The 18,049-nt window shown below is 40.7% G+C and overlaps 1 protein-coding gene across 1 annotated transcript in view; it reads left to right on the forward strand.

Moving 5' to 3' along the window:
• The window catches only part of ELP3 (elongator acetyltransferase complex subunit 3), a 111,485-nt gene extending 94,721 nt beyond the window's left edge, over positions 1-16,764 (forward strand). Inside the window, exon 15 of the mRNA XM_060155761.1 lies at positions 15,500-16,764. Coding sequence (XP_060011744.1) covers positions 15,500-15,576 — 77 coding nt within the window. The 3' untranslated portion in view covers positions 15,577-16,764. The remainder of the gene's footprint in view (positions 1-15,499) is intronic.
• Positions 16,765-18,049: the final 1,285 nt, after the last annotated feature.

Here is an 18,049-nt window from a genome sequence, read left to right on the forward strand (position 1 = left end):
CATCTTTATACCTGTCTGACCTTTGACATAAATTTATAATTATTTTATGAATTTGCCTTTTAAATTATATAGGGAAAAAAGAGGAGTTACAAACCAAAAGAACAATATCAGCTTTTATATTTACCTATGTAGTTATCTTTACCAGTGTTTACTTATTTCTTCACATGGCTTTGAGTTACTACCTAATATCCTTTTATTTCATCCTGAAGGATTCTTATAGGGTAGGTTTAGTGATAATAGATTTCCTTAGCTCTGGTTTATCTGGAAATGTCTCAATTTATCCTTTATCCTTGAAAAATACTTTTGCCAGATAAAGAATTTTTGGTTGACAGTTTTTTTTTTTCAGCACTTTAAATGTGTCACCCCACTTCCTTTCTGACCTCCATGGTTTCTGATATCAGCTCTTAATCTTATTGAGGATCCCTTGTATGTGATGAGTCACTTCTGTCTTGCTACTTTCAAGATTCTGTCTTTGGCTTTCAACAATTTGACTGGGGACTTCCCTGGTGGGCCAGTGGTTAAGACTCTGTGCTTTCACTGCAGAGGGCCGGGTGCGATCCCTGGTCAGGGAACTAAGATCTCACATGCCACTCGGCACAGCCAAAAAAAAAATTTTTTTTTTTATTTTTATTTATTTTTTTTTTGACTGTAATGTTCCTCGGTGTGGATCTCTTTAAGTTTATCCTGCTTGGAACTTGTTGAACTTCCTAGGAGTGTAGATTCATGTCTTTCATCAAATTTGGGAAGTTTTTGGCCATTATTTATTTTTTCTACCCTTTCTCTCTCTCATCTCCCTCTGAGACTCCTATGATGTGGTGTTAGTATGCTTGATGGTGGTGGTGTAACACAGGTCCCTTATTTTAGCTATTGTACTTTTCAGCTCCACTATTTCTGTTTGATTCCTTTTTATAATTTATCTTTATTGGGTTCCCCCCTTTGTTCATACAGTGTTCTCATTTCCTTTAGTCCTTTTTATTTTTTTTAATTGAAATAGATTTGACATATAACTGTGTAAGTTTAAGATGTAGAACATGTTGATTTGTTACTTTTATATAATGCAGTATCATTGCCATTTTAGTGTTACACCTCTAAGACATCACATGATTATCATTTCTTTTTTGTGGTGAGAATAAAGATCCAGTCTCTTAGCAGATTTGGTATTTATAACGCAGTACTGTTGTCTGTAATCATTATATTGTGTATTAGATCACCAGGATTTATTTATCTACAGGTGTCAAGTTTGTACCTTAAATGGCATCTCTTCTATTTCCCTACCCCGCAGCCACCGGTAGCCACCATCCTATGCTCTCTTTTCACAAGTTTGGCTTTTTCAGATTCCACAAGTGGTATACGGTATTTGTCTCTCTCTATCTGACTTATATCACTTGGCGTAATGTCCTCAAGGTTCATCTATGTTGTTGCAAATGGTATGAAAATGAATTTCCACCTTTCTTAGGGCTGAATTATATTTCTCTGTGTGTGTGTGTGTGTGCGCGCGCGCGCGCGCACGCGTGCATGTGAACAGTTTTTTTATACATTTATTCATTGACATACTTAGGTCGTTTCCATATCTTGGCTATTGTGTATAATGCTACAATAAACATGGAGGTGCAGATTTCTCTTCAATATCCTGTTTTTATTTCCTTTGGATATATACCCAGAAGTGGAATTTGCTGGATCATATGGTAGTTCTAAATTTTTGAAGAACCTCTGTACTGTTTTCTGTAGTGGAAAAAAACATTACCAACTTACATTCCAGCAGTAGTGTACCAGGCTTCCCTTTTCTTCATGTCCTCACCAGCACTGTTATCTCTTGTGACTTCTTGGTGATGGTCATTCTAACAGATGTCAGGTGCTATCACATTGTGGTTTTGACTTACATTCCCATGATGATTAGTGATGTTGAACACCTTTTCATGTCTCTGTTGGCCATTTGAATGTCTTCTATGGCCAATAGGAAAAATGTCTATTTAGTTCCTCTGCCAGTTTTTTTAATCAGATTTTTTTTATTGAGTTATATGAGTTTTTATATATTTTGGATATTAACTCCTTATCCAGTATATGGTTTGCAAATATAAATATTTTCTCCCATTCTGTAGGTAGCCTTTTCATTTTGGTTTTTTTTTTGCAGTGCAGAGGCTTTTTAGTTTGATGCAGTCCCACTTGTTGACTTCTGCTTTTGTTGTTTGTGCTCCTTTAGTTCTTTGACATGATTTCCTTTAGCTCCTTGAGCATAACTGAGACAGTTGACTTTGCCTAGTAATCAATGTTTAAGATTCCTCAGGCGTAGTTTCTGTCCACTTCTCTCTTTCTTGTGAATGAGTCTTAGTTTCCTGTTTTTGGTATGCTTTGCAATTTTTTGTTTAGAACTGCACATACTCAAGAATTATAAAAGTCAGATTCTCTCCCTCCTCGGGGATTGCTCTTAAGGGCTGTAGTCATCCACTTGTATTTCTTCAAGCTATTTTGGCAAAGTCAGTATTCTTTGTTGCATGTGCTCACTAAAATTTCTTGTTTCATTTTCTTTGCAATCAGCCTGTGACCTGACAGGGATTTCCTTAAATGTCTGAATCTTTTTTAAAAAGGTGGTAAGGGAATACAATAGATACCCTTACTGCCCACCCTGGCTCCAGCTGGCCACTCTAGGAGAGGGGGATGGTAGGTGGTTCACATCTGCTGCCCTCTTACCAAAGGGCAGCAGCCTCTCCCTCCATCAGGCACTCCCCTGGTTGCTGTAAGTGCCTTATCAGGTTCTGGTGTCCCCATGTAGTTGGCTTTGATGGTTGTTTCCAGCTTACTGGTTGTTTCAGTAGAGGGACTGATCTCTAGCGTTTTCTACGCTACCATTTTCCTTCTTAAAGTCTTTTTTTTTTTTTTTTAAAGACTATGAATAGAAGGGATCCCTCTTCCTACCAGGTTACCGATGACAGTCTTTAACTTCTACAGAAACACACTAATGATTTGAGACATGAAGTAGTGAAAACGATCTGTGACATAGCATACATTCTTCACTGGTGGGAACAGAGCCACTCATTTTTGAATTAGATGACTGTGGGCCCTCCTATGTCAGACTCCCTGTGAAGAATAAACCTAAGAGCTATAGGATAACCCTCCAGCATCTCCCTACTGTAAGTATCACCCTACTGTAAGTTACCACAGTAGCTTCTATTTAGAGTCTATACGTGCTTTATAAGTTACTGCTTTTATTCTTTGTTCATTTTTACTTTGTTATCTTGGTGTACCCATTTCAGAAGGAACAGGGGAACCTTTAGGCTGCTGGATAACTGGTTGAATCTCTTCTCCTGAGATAGTCTCTGTGATGGAGAATAAATGTACTAACGTGCTGTGTTAATGACTTGCAATAACCAACTACTTTGAAGAGCTAAGATCATATGTGGGTAACCTTCTAAGAGTTTCTTTTTAACAGAACAGGAAAAAAAATTATCTTTCAAAGATTTAGGGTCATTGAGTTAATCTGGCTTATTTTCAAACAGAAGAAAAACCTTTCCCCAACTCTGATACCAGTGCGTATTGTTGAAGAGTGAAATATTGCCATCCTACTAAGAGATCAATGAGATGTAATAAAATCTCATTTCAGCAGCAAATGAATGAAACTAATGAATACATTTGCCTTGTATTAATGCTGCTAGTCATATATCAGGCACTCAACAAATAGTTGATTAATTGAACCCAAAAGTAATTAAAACAGTTTTTTGAAGTTATTTTTATTTCACTGATTTTTTTTTTACTAAGTGATCATGACTTATCTCAGTCTTTTGCATCTAATCAGAAAAATCAGAGATTTAAGTTTCAAAGGATAGATTTCGCATATTTTCTCTCTTTTTTCAAGTTTGGCTTTAGGAATGTGATGTGGGCTCAATTTTAATTCAGTCCAACACATAACTAGCCATGAAGCACAGCCCTGTGTCCTAACAAAGGTCGTGTCAAAGAACAGGAATGAACCTCCAGATTTCGAATTCATTTTCCTTCTTCAGACATGAAAATGTGTATTAGGCTAGAGTTTTTCTTTTCTTGAAGATTCCAGGAGGTAAAACTCATTAATTTCCAGGCTCCTAGTATATCCTCAGTAAATACTTGATTAAACGATTTCTTCCTCTATTAAGTCACATTAGAAATTTCATGTTTTCTTTGTCCAGTTGGAATCACTAAACCCAAGTTTTCTCATTTGATTTTCCATATGCACGAAGAACTGATTTATTTCCCCATTTAAAGAAACATTCATGTAGTTGAAATAACTTAATCTTACCTTCTCGTTTTCATTTTTATTTTTTTTCATTTTTAAAAGTTGACAGTGAACTGTAGCAAATAGACAGCAAAGTTGATTAGATGTTAAAAAAATGAATTGTTTAACCAGCTGCCACTTAGGTCAAGAACATAACCAACATCCCTGTTGACCCCACCCCATTGTAATCCCCTCCCCTCTCCTTGCCTTCCTCCTTCACCAGTAGCCTCTTTTTTCCTACTTTCTTCTGTGTGTTTCTTTATATTTCACTACCTAATTATGAATCATTTATAAATAGTTTAGTTTTGTTGTTTTTAATTTTAGATAAGTGGGATCATTTTGGTATATTTTTGTTGTTCTGGCTACTTTGGTGCAACATTGTTTGTGAGATTAGGTCACATTGTGTGTGGCTATGTCCATTCATTTTCATTGATAGGCTAGATTCCATTACGCAAATATCTCACAGTTTATCTGTCTTACTCTTGCTGGATATTTAGGTAGTTTCCAGTTTGGGCTTATGAATATTCTTATATATGTATCTTAAGGCTCATAAACACACATTTGTGTGGAATATATACCTAGGGGTGGCATTGCTGGATTTCAGGGAATACATATGTTCAACTATAAGAGTCTGCAGAGTGGTTTTCCAAAGGGCTACCAATTTTCACTCCCACCAGGAATGTATAAGAGTTTCAGTTGTTCAGTATGATGTGTATGTAGTGGTGTTTCTTTGTAGTTTTAATTTACATTCCCTGATGACTAATGAAGTTGACTGCCTTTTCATATGCTTGTTGGCCATTTAGATGTCCTCTTTTCTGAAGTGTCTGTGTGTGAGATATATTTTTTCAAAAATCCAAAAGACATTATTATTATTACTACTATAATTATTGTTATATACAGTCCATATTCATTTAGATTTACTGGTATATTTATCGCTTTCTTTGCTCTTCAATCGTTGCTGAATCTCTAAGATAGTTTATTCATTTTCATTGATATATAGGATTCCATGATGTGGATATAGCACAGTTTATCTGTTTTACTACTGATGAGTATTTATTTGGGTAATTTGCAAGTATTTTCTTTGTACCTAAAGAATTTATTTTAGTAATAATCTGCTGGTAGCAAATTATTCTAATTTTGATTGTATGAAATATCTTATTTTGCTTATTAAAGTAAGTTTTCACTGAGTATAGAATTCTGGGTTTGCATTTATTTTTTTTCAGCACCTTGAAGCTGTCTTTCCAGGGTCTTCTGATTTTTAATGATGCAGTTAGGAGGTCAGATGTCTGTCTTTGAGGATGCGCTCTGGCTGCTTTTATGGTTTCTTTAGTATCTTTACTTTTAGATCGTCTTTGTCTTCTCTAGTTTTCCCATGATTGTTGCTAGATGTGCATTTCCTCTGCTTCAGCTTGCTTAGGTTTCCTTGGGTTTCTTTAATTGGTGGTGGGTTTTTTCCCCCCCATGTAATTTTCAGTCTCTGACTCATATATTGATTTTATCCCATTCTCTTCCCCCTCATCCTGGGACTCCAGTTAAACATATGTTAGACCTATTCATTGTATCCATTGTGTCTCATACCCTCTTTCCCCCACCCGTTATTCTGTTTCTCCATGCTTCGTTGTTGATAGTTCCTTCTGACTTAACTTACACTTTACTGATTAAGTCTAATCTACCATTAAACTCATCCATTGATGCCTAAGTTCTTATTTTGTCATTCAATTCTCTGATTTCTGGCATCTTTTTCAACTCTGTTATATCATGTTTTATAGTTTCCTGTTGCTTCTAAACATTCTTAAATTCGGTATCCATTTCCATGTATGTAGTAAACATAGCTTTTCTACAGTCTATGTCAAATAATGGCAGGGACTCCAGATTTGAAGTCTCTTATTTCTTATCATGTTGTCGTCTCTAAGTGTGCCTTGTTTTTATTATTCGCTGAGCATTTTATGAGAGAATTTGCTTTCAGGAATACTTCAAGACCTAGATGTTCGTTGCTCCCCCACCTCCCTTCGTGAAGGGGAGTGAGATTCAAGGTGTTGGCAGCTGGTTCTCTGCCTCTGGTGGCCACGTGACTCCTCCCATCCTACTTGTCTCTGGTCGACCTTCCTGGGTTGGCATCACCACTGAGGTAGAAAAGGCTCTACTTCCTTCTCAAAGCTCACGTTTTCTCCTTATTTTCTGCCTGATAATAACTGTTAGATCTTTGATATTTTTCTAGTGGAAGCATTTTTAATTTTGTCTAAATTTTTAAATTGTCTTCAGCTGGGAAGTTGATCCTGGTCAAAGACTGAAGTCACCTTTTCTGTAAGCTTAAATACTCCTGACTTGTCTCCTCCTCTAGGGTCTAGTTTCCATCATTGTTCCATCTTTGTTGCTTTTTTCCCCCAAACTCTACATCGTATTTCTCTTCATTTTAAAAAGGGTGACCACATTTATCAAGTTGTTATTTAAAAGTATCCCCCTTCCCAGTAGTTCTCACACTTGTAAGCCATATCTTTTAACACAGTTTTGTGTTGCCTACCTATGTTATCAGAATCTTTTATGTAAGTATTGTTTCTTACTGAGCTCTGTTAGTGAAATGGAAATAAGGTCACCATGTTTGTTTCATCTAGTGATTTATCAAACAAAGGACACTGAGAAATTAGACACAGATAGAGGAGGTAAGGTGATTGAGACAAGTCAAATGTCCTTTCTGTGCTTTAATAAAAAATGGATGTACTGTTATCAGAGCCAACTAGATATTTAAAGCCAGAGCTGGGGAAGCAGGGTCTGGCATCACCCACAACACAGGCACCATGGCTCCTTGGGAACACTCTGCGTGCTGTGGAGACAAGCTGGCCCTGAATTATGGTTCTTCTACTTCCCAGCCATGTGACCTTGAGTTATGACCCTTTCTGAAGCTCTCGCGCCTCCCAGGATAGTAATCTCAGTCTTGTTGGTGTGTGTTGAGCATCCAGCATGTGTGCCTGGCATGTATTTAAGGGCTCGGAAAAGAGTCGTCTTCCTCTAGCTTTGTACTTCACGGTCGCTCAGCTATAAAGTTGTTGCGTCTTTTGTTTTGAGATGGAGTTAGTTAGAATCACAAGCTGGGTTGAGTTGAGGCTCATTTCCTGCTCCTGACTTATTTTCTCTTTTAAAGGGAAAATGTGTTTATTTTCAGCTTCTAAGCTTTACTCTGGTGTTGGATTTATCCCCTTAGAAAGAAAGGGCTGCAGTAAGGTGGAGAAGCAGAGTTTTGCAGCCAAATCAGGTACCACATTGACTAGTTTATTCCTTTTGCCTGCTTCCTCTAAAGTTATGTTAAAATAGATTGCATACTTTCTAATATAGAATCAGTAGAATTTAAATAGACAGCTAGGTTTTTTCCATTTTCATCTTTGATTCATCTTTTTAAGGTTTTGTGATTCCCCCCCCACACACACACACACACACACTTTTGTTTTTTAGTTTTTTGTTTTGTTTTGGTTTTTTGGCTGCTTTGGGTCCTCATTGCTGCACTCGGGCTTTCTCTAGTTGAGGCGAGCAGGGGCTACTCTTTGTTGCAGTTGCGGGCTTCTCATTGTGGTGGCTTCTCTTGTTGCAGAGCACGGGCTCTAGGTGCATGGGCTCAGTAGTGGTGGTACACAGGCTTAGTTGCTCCGCAGCATGTGGGATCTTCCCGGACCAGGGCACAAACCCGTGTCCCCTGCATTGGCAGGCGGATTCTTAACCACTGAGCCACCAGGGGAGCCCCAAGGTATTCTTTTTCACTTTCTCTCCTTTCATCATCATCATAGCTGGTAAAGTAGTGAAGATAAAAATATTTATCCTGCCTCCAAGAGTAGGAAAAAGGCCCCCGTGATATAGGTAGATTCAGGTTGTGGGTTCAGCAACTTGGAGGATAAAACAAAGCAAGCATGTGGACTGCCCCTCTGCTCCCCGTCCTTACTGCTCCGCTGACAACTGTTGGCTCTGCCGCTAGGGCTCCCTGAGGACTGCTGCACAGAAATTACTCCTGCTCACCCCCAGCCCAGGGATTGGCAGAATCGCATGCAGGCGATCAGGTAGAGAACACGGATACTTGTACAGCCCCGCTGCGTGTCTGTCCTCAAGGGCAGGAGCCTGTGACACAGCTGCCCACGTCAGTCCAGGAGCTTGGCTGACGTCAGCTGTGAAAGGTAATTGCTTTTTCTTGGCTGGCTAACAAGAGGAAAGTTACTGTGACGAGGACTGTAGGAGCCCTGCTAACCAAGGAGGAGAAGGCTGCCGAGTGTGGCCCACCCACGCTGGTGATGGTGTGTTCCCTTCTAAGCTGGCTAAGAATGCTAATACTTTTGCCAGCCTGTTCTGCAGAGTGTAGAAACGGAGGAAGAATCTTTCTTTCAAGAAACAAGAGGCACAGAGAAATACAAATGGGGAATATTTTTGTTTAGTCATTTAAGTAAGAGGTTGGAGTCCAGACTGGCTAGAGGTTAAAAGACTTAAGGCCTCCCTGAAGGTCTAGAAGTAGACTTCTCATCTCAGTGCTACAGCATGTTACTGAAAACAAGGAGAGGAGCTTGAAAGATGCCTTTCCTTCAGAAAGGCTCATAGCAAAGCCTGAGTGCCTCTCCTCAAGGTGGCAGCAGTTCCCAGCGCCCACCTCCTGTATTAGGGCAAAAGTAGAGAACCTGAGGAGCCTGCATGCTCAATGGGAATCTGACTGAGGAATGCTGAGTTGTACCCCAGCAAAGCTGTCCCTTTAACCGGCACACTTAGGGAATCAGGGCACTCCAGAACATGGCACTTTGTGGTTGTCCAGGGGTGTTGAGTCCTGTGCTAGGTGTAAGGAACAGCTTCTCTGTCACCTCTACAGCTATTTATGGTGGACAGATGAAGCTTGTGGCATGTTTGGGGAAGCAAAGCTCTTTGACCAGCTGCACATCTTCAATCTGGTAATAACTGGTAAAGAAGATGGTAAAGATTACCATCATCTTTATTTGAAAGAGGGGAATTAAACATGTCTCCAGTGACTGAGCTGAGCAGAACCAAAAGGAAATGTTAAATCTGTCTTGTGACTTCACATGGGTAGACAGCTAGAAGCATTAGAAGTCTGATGGATGAATTGATAATCGTTGAAACTGGGTAGTGGGTCTGTGGAGGTTCAATATACCATTGTCTCTCCTTTTGTATATTTGAAATTCTCTGTAATAGACTGTTTTAAGCCCATGGGAAATGGCATCTATTTTGTAAAATTAGAAGTATAAAAAGCCAACCTCACACCAGTCAGAATGGCCATAATTAAAAAGTCTACAAATAATCAATGCTGGAGAGGGTGTGGAGAAAAGGGAACCCTTCTACACTGTTGGTGAGAATGTAAATTGGTGCAGCCACTATGGAGAACAGTATGGAGTTTCCTTAAAAAACTACAAATAGAGCTACCATATGACCCAGCAATCCCACTCCTGGGCATATATCTAGAGAAAACTCGAATTCGAAAAGATACATGCACCCCAGTGTTCACTGCAGCATTATTGATTGATATAATAGCCAAGACATGGAAGCACCCTAAATGTCTATCAATGGATATATGTCTATAAATGTCTATAAATGGATAAAGAAGATGTGGTATATATGTACGATGGAATATTACTCAGCCATAAAAAGGAACAAAATAATGCCCACACACACAGAAAATAGAATACTACACGGCCATAAAAAAGAGTGAAATAATGCCATTTGCAGCAACATAGTAGACCTATAGGTTATCATATTAAGTAAGCAAGAGAAAGACAAATATATGATATCACTTATATGTGGAATCTAAGGAAATTATACAAGTGAACTTACTTACAAAACAGAAATAGACTCACAGACATAGAAAACAGACTTATGGTTACCAAAGGGGAAAGTGGGGGGAGGGATAAATTAGGAGGTTGGGATTAACAGATATAAACTATTATATGTAAAATAGATAACCAACAAGGACCTACTACATTGCACAAGGAACTATATTCAATGTCTTATATGTGTGTCTGTGTGTGTATATATATATACACACACAGACACACATAACTGAATCACTTTGCTATACACTTGAAACTAAGGTAACATTGTAAATGAACTGTACTTCAATTTTTTAAAAATCCAGAAATATTCCTGAAAATTTTAGGGGAAGTTTTTTATTAGTTAGAGGTAATAGTATAAATCAGAGAACTGCCTCTACATCTGTAAGCTAACCAAGTAGGAAATCTGTAACTAGATTAAGAAGCCCTACCCACCTTCATCCCTTTTACATTGAGTCATTCCCACTACCTGGCAGCTAACATAGGGCCAGTTCTTCTTTCTTTTTTTAAAAAAAAAAACATCCCCCAGGAGCACATTTCTTTATATGTACACAACATAGTGATAACTGAATACAGTACAGTAAATCCGCAAGCATTTATTGCCTGTTGATTATATGTACTAAGCCCTGAGGATAGAAGTCATTGACTTCAAAAGGCTTACATTCTAGGAAGGAGGTTAGACATGCAAGTAAAATAAAGCACAGCATGACTACTGAAACAGTAGAACTCTAAAGGATCCCGCCAGCGTGGAGAGGGGGGTTATGAATGCCAGACTCTGTGGAGAGGGGAGGTGTGTGCCGCGGTCTCCTGGCGAAAGTGGTGTCCGAGTGAGGGTTCAAGGATGAATGGGAGTGCCCTGGGGCATAGGCTGCAGCACTGAAGGGGCAGCGGCCAAGCCAGTGGATTAGTGAAATTAAGCCTTGTTTGGTAACGCCGGACTATAAGGACTGAGGTCAGTTGTGGCAGGAACTAGAGGTAAACCAGACGGGACGTGAAAAGCTTTGTGAAAATCAGGCTGAGGAATCTGAGCTCTGTCTTGGGACTTGCCAATAGGACAGCAGCATGGTCAGAATTACCACCCTGATTTATGGTTTTAAGTGCTGACTTGACCTCATGTGTTTAATCTCTTCCTGTCCTCAAGCTCACATGTCAGTTACAACATTTTCAGTTACAAGTAACACAGAACTCAACTCTCATGGTTTAAACCCAGCATGGATGAACCTTGAAGATATAAGCCAGTCACCACAAGACAAATACGGAATGATTCCCCTTACATGAGGTACCTAGAGTAACCAAATCCATAGAGACAGGAAGTAGAGCGGGGGGTTGCCAGGGACGGGGAAGAGGGAGCTATTGTTTACTAGGTACAGAGTTTGTTTTACTTCTGGAGACGGATGGTGGTGATGGTTGCACGAGAGTGTGAAGGTACTTAATACCAGTAAACTATACACTTAACAGTGGTTAAAATGATAAGTATCTTATGTATATTAGTACAATACAAAAAAGTACCAAAACAAAATGGCTTAAACCAAACGGAAAACATTATTTCCTAACAGCTTCCTTGGTAGAGCAGCTTCAGACTTGGTTAGTTGTTGATTCAACAGTATCAAAAAGGACCCAGGTTGTCTTCAGCTGCCCACTCCACCAGCCTCCACCCACCTGCTTCCTCCTCAGCCAACTCCCCTCGTAACACAACTGCCCCAGTCAGAAATTTCTTTCCAACAGACTCACAGCTATGGAGAACAAACTAGTGGTCACCAGTGGGGAGAGGGAAGGTAGGGGATTAAGAGGCACAAACTACTATGTGTAAAATAAGCTAGAAGGATATGTTGTACAGAGCAAGGAGTATAGCCAGTATTTTATCATAACTTTAAATATAAGTATAATCTATAAGAATTTTGAATCACTGTGTTGTACACCTGAAACTAATATTATTATAAATCAATTATCCTTCAATTAAGATAAAGAAAACAAATTTCTTTCCAAAAGAGCATCCAAGAAAAGAGACCATCTAAGAGCAAGAAAGGCTTCCAAAACCACGTATTCCTCAACATCCCCACTTGAATGTCTAATAGCCATTTCACCTGCAGCACAGCCAAAGCCGAGCTCCTGATGTCCTCCCCCACCCTCTTCTCACCTTCTTTCAGTCTCGCTAACTGGCAGTTCATTCTTTCTCCAAACCATTCCTGTACTCAGGCCAAAAACCTTAGAGTCATCTTGGGCCCCTCTCTGTGTGTCCCACCCTACATCCATCAACAGATTCTTTTGACTCTGCCTTTAAATGTTTCCAGGGTCCAGCTACTCTTCACCACCCTGACTCTGCTTTGAGCCACCACCATCTCTTATCTGGATTATTGCAATAGCTTCTTAACTGGTCTCCCTGTTTCTGCCCTTGGTCACTTATTCATTCATCAAACAGATATTTCAATGAGTACTTAATATATGCAGGCATTGCTCTGGGTGCTAGCAATTCTGCAGGTAAAAATCCCTGCCCTCCTGGAGCTTTCATTCTGTTCTCAAAATAGCAGTCAGAGTGATCTCTTTCAAATGTAAGTCAATCATGTCACTTCTCTGCTCAGAATTCTTAGATTTATGCTGTAGTCTGTACATGTAGGTGATGAGGAAAAGCACGTTTTAATCTCAGGGTGCCTGTGCCTCTGACGAATGCTGTCATGTCACAGAGCATAGTTCAGTTTGAATGTGAACTTTTAAAGTGCAGAGAAAGAGGATGAAAATGAAAAAAATAGTTTCTAGCATGCAGGATTCTAGAAATAGAAAGCACTGCATTGAATGACGTCAGAGGCATCTATGTAATAGAGTGATCACTCCAGTAATGATTTCTTAACCACCTGCCTCTCATCCTTTTTCCTTATTTTGCTGAATTCTTTGGACAAGTTAAGCTCTCAAAACACATTGAACATCTATTAAATGGATGTGCCCCATCTTGAGTTTTTTTAAATTGAGCTAAGACGTACATGCAATGATAATCCAGATCAAGATATACCATTTTTCAGCACTCCAGAAACTCCCTTGTTCCCTCTTTCAGTGCATATCATCTTCCAAATGTAACCAGTATTCTGACTTGTATCACCGTAAAATTAGTTTTGCCTGTGTCTGAACTTTGCATTGATGAAATCTTTTACATTTGGTTTCTTTCATGCAAAATTAGGTCTGTGAGATTCATCCATGGCATTGCAGGTAGCTCTAGTTCTTTCTTTTTTGTTGCAGTATCATATTCCATTGTGTGAAAATACACAATTTATCCATTCTACTATTGATAGATATTTGGGTTATTTCCTGTTTTGGCTGTTATGAGTAACATGTCTTTTGTTGGCTGTAAGCATTCATTTCTCTTTTCACTCTGGGAGTATACTTGCTGGGTCATAGGACATGCTTACAGATATAGAACTTTAGGAGAGAGTGCAAACAATAAAGTGGTTGTACCCTCTGAGGGGTGTGAGATGTCTTCCTGGATCCGGTGGGTCTGAGCTGCTGCCTGACCCATTATTTGTTCATGTTTTTGTCTTCCCCCTGCTCTACCCCAAGCCACAGTGTTGAACAAAAGTAATGATTAGAACACAAAGACAAGGTTGAAATTGTGCAAGACGGAATATCAGTAATCCTTGGATTAAAAGGGAAATTCTCCAGTGACCTATTACCACATGACACGGTTCTGTTACCTTCATCACATCAGTTTCAGTTCCATTTTCTTAATACTTGAAATTTTTTTGAAAGAGGTGGGAAACAAAACACGGTAGGAAACCCTATTCCTAAATAGTAAATGTTTGGGCTACAGAATTAGGTGAGACTGGAGGGGGCTAGCAGTGATCTGATTTCATGCACATACTGATCGCTAGGAATACAAAGTGACGAACAAGATACATAGAGCTTCCACCACGTGGGGAAGCCGACCAGCAATCGCAGTGCACCGTGGGGAGAGCCGTGGGGAGGAGTACGGTAAAGAGAAACGCCGGCGTCTTCCTTTACGTGACACACACGAAACCACAACGCTACTGCGCCGGAGGTGTGGGGTTTCCACACATCACTCAGCTCTGCACCACCAGCCAGGTGGCCTACCATTGCCTCCGTTCTGACACTGTCTCCCTGGAGGTGGCATCAGACTCCACAGGTTACAGGTCGGTCCCGCGGGACTGACCCCACCTCAGATGCCAACTGCAAGTCTAGGTTGTCACTGTGCTTCTGACCGACGAGCTCCAGATCAGAGGTTCCCACGACCCCCTCCTTGGGTTCGATCAGTTTGCTAGAGGGCACAGCATGAGCCAAGCCTGGAAGCTAGGCAGAGCCCGACACGCCGGGAGCTTTCAGAAAAGTTAAATCTTCACTGGGGCTGAAGCATAGTGTTTCAGGGGAGAACAGTAGCAAGCAGTGAAGCTAGAAATATAATCAGATATCAGACCATGAAAAGCTCTAAAATAATAGCAGCAGCAGCCAGTGTTCTGGAGGAATTGGCTTTTTCCAGACTCCGGACTAAGCACATATCAAGGACTATCTCATTCAATATTTAATATCCTTAAAACATAGGTACGTTATTATAGATGATAAAATGTAATTAAGTAATGGCCAAAGCTACAGCCCTTAAAATGACAGGTCTAGACCTTAAATCCGTATCTTTTGAATGATCGAAAGCCCGTTCTCTTAGCCACACGTATAGCTAGTACCACGTAAGCCATGCTTTATCCTCCTAGGAGCTCAGCTTCTTAAATGTGATCTTGTTTCATTATAGCGGCACCATTTAGGATAATGATTCCTTTTAAAGAAAAAAACTTCACGGACCTTTAATATTGACTTAAATCAGCTAGTGTTCCTCAAATGGATGCAAATATAAAACTGACATAAACTCCTGGTACTTAACACTGCTCGTATATCAAAACAAGTATACCAATTAATACCCCCCCAAAAAAATTAAAGTGAATGAAATGCAAATTAAGTAGCACTAATTTAATGCCACTGATGGTGTTTGGTGAAAATCGTTGCTCTGGATGAGTGAGTGGCACTGACACTTCACTTGGTCAGGGCACCCTGGCTGCCGGCGGCTGTGGAGACTCCACTTCCCATACCTGACCTCTCGTTCAACCTTCCAGGAAACCATAACGCTGTCTCGCTTCACTTGGAGTGTGGACATCTCACACGTTAGATCCACCACTTCCCATTCACCTATAACACCTGAAGCCGTGCTGCGTGGTACCCACAGGATTGTAAACCCACAGGCTCTGAAATACAGTTCCTGTGTTTTAATGCAACTTGAATTCAGAATGTTTTTAAAGTTCCAAACTTAATCAAATGCGATTCGATCTGGAAAGGACTTTGGTCTGTGAATGAGAGTGGGAAAAGGAGGATGGCTACGAGGGGCACGTGTGCTGGCTTTTGAGGGCTGCTAAAGTAATGCTTAGTAAGAGACTCTTCTGACTTTTGTTTGTCTGCTTCTTCACAGGGGTTGGCACCAGGAATTATTACAGAAGGATTGGCTACAGATTGCAAGGTCCGTACATGGTAAAAAATCTAAAATAACCACCACGCCAGCGCACCTTGACCCCTGTCCTCCCTGAGATTCAGGACGTGTTGAACACTCAGCACAGAGGCTGAGCGAAGCACATGGACCTCCCTGACCCCCTGACAAGGAGCCCCCTCGCCCTCCCGCTGGAGCCACAGAGACTGGAAGCCGCACTCAGGGCCGGGCCGGGTGTCTGCTGACCAAGCCTCCGGAGCCTGGGCGCTCAGAGCCCCCGCACCGCGCCCTCCTGCATGTTCTCAAGGCGTCACTTCCGTTTCGAGGCTTAAGTCCTGTATCCAATTTCTGAATTCTGCATGAGGCCTGCAAGTGACCTAACCATGACTCAGGCACAGTGACAAAAGCAAACTGATCATCTCATTTGAACTGCATGGTTCATGAACTAAAAACTGGCTATGTCATTTGAGGAGGACACATAGTTTCTATCAGCAGGTTATTTATATCCAGTTTCTATCAGCAGGTTATTTATATCCTGTACAGACAAAGCGCCAGGTTGGGACATGTGAAAACTGTCACGTTGATCTCTGACCTATAACTACATATGCCTTCCAGCACAGGTCAAGAAAAGGAGCTTTTCTTTTCACGGACATCATTCTGGTTTGAAATAACAGTGTGATGGGGAGAGAAGAAGCAAGATTGTAGGCTTATGTTTCAAGCTTGAAACCAGCCTTTCACATTTTTAATCGTCTGTACTTTGCACACTCTTGACAATTGCAACACACTGTGGGCGGCACTTTCTCCCAGAGAGGCGTTTGGCTCCCCCATTGGTCTGTCCTGAGCAGGCAGAGTCTGCCGTGCATGTGTCTGGGTTTGGGTGACATCTGTGGATGTCAAGAGGCACATCCACAGGTGCTGTTCCCTTTATTTTAATTCTTTAAATCGATTTTGGTTTGTTTTAAACGGAGAAAAATCAGGGTTAAACTTTTTTGTGAAAGCAAAAAAATGGAAAACAGGCCCAAATCTAAAAATAGGAAAGAGACTGGCTTTTTCAAAATTTCATCTTTATAGAACTGCCTCTATGTAACTTCCAGGTAATCTAAGGAGACTCAGCCTGGAGAGGGTCCGTTCGTAAGAACATAGCTTAACCCTGCATCCCTTGGCTTCTGTGGCATTTTACAAAGGTTTATTAAATGGAATTGATTCTTCTAAAGGTTTGAAAAATAAAATCTTCAACATACAAGGAAGAATCACGTCAGGTTTTTTCCTCTCCCTGTAAACGCAGTGACATTTGCCATGAGCTTACGGGTTTGGGTTTCCTGCCCAGGGCACTGTTTGTTTCTTCCTGGGTCCTGTTTGCCATTTTGTTAAACTGCTACAAGGCAAACGGCGCTGACTTCCTGTGGGCGCGCTGTGGCACTGCAGAGGCCTTCTGTGAGTGCCATTTAAGGAAGTCAGCTACTTCTCAATCTTGAGCCAAACTGACGATTATAGCCCAGAACACAGCCTCTCAGATAACTGAGGAACTGCCCCAGAGAAGCGTGGTTTTCAGCACAGTCTTGGGGGAAAAAAAACCAAAAAACAAAAAAGATCAGCACATGCACAGTGAGTCAGTATGCTCTTGGCACCTGGGAAGGAAGTCTTGTCATGGAAGGAGTATCGGCATTGGCTTCCCAGCCAGAGAGGCATTTAATCTTCATGTTTAACGTCGACATTCTTCCAGTCAGCGCACCCTTTTCTTTAATAATTAAAGCAGATGTACAGTGTATGTTTGATAGGCCACAAACAGGCTGTTCTGTTTAGCATCAGATTCAAGTTAACTCATGGATAAGCCAGAATGACTTCCCCAGACCTCGATATGTGAACATTTCTTTTACCGAGCCTTTCTGCCGCTAGAAGCTTCAGCTTCTCCCCTGACTGCCAAGCACTGTCCCCGGCATCTGGGGTGCCTGGCGCCTCCACAGCCCGGCTGGCCTGGCTCTCCTAGAGATTACGTGCACTGGCTCAAATGACCACCTCGTGAGAAAGATCAGTTAGGCAGGATCCTGTCGGCCTCCGCGTGAAACGTTTAAAGCTGCAGTTTGTGTTTCTGATCTGTATTGAATGACTCCTTAGCAACCATCTCAGGCCCACTCACGTAGCTCCGCTTTTGACTCAAGTTTTTGTTAAACCACCTGGAGAGGTTTTGTTGTTGTTTTTAAATTATCAAAAACAGACCGAAATCTATTCAAATAAAAAATGAGACTTTAAAAATACATTATCGCCAAGTAAAAGGGCCTGGTAGAGCTCACTGTTTCCCCAACTTAGGAATGAATGTGGAGCCCTTTTAAAGGAAAAAATGTCTGCTAACACAAACGAATACTGAAAAGTACAACTTAAAAGCCAAAGCCTGTTCTATGAAAACAGCTTTCGAAATGCAAGTTTTCATTTCCAAAGGTTTTTATGGGTTGTTGTTTTTTAAGATTATCACCTAATTAAAAACAAAATTTTGTTCCTAAAGAACCCACAGACCCTTAAGCTGATGAAAGAGCTCAA

Source organism: Lagenorhynchus albirostris, chromosome 7 (genome assembly GCF_949774975.1).
Source record: "Lagenorhynchus albirostris chromosome 7, mLagAlb1.1, whole genome shotgun sequence".
NCBI lineage: Eukaryota > Metazoa > Chordata > Mammalia > Artiodactyla > Delphinidae > Lagenorhynchus > Lagenorhynchus albirostris.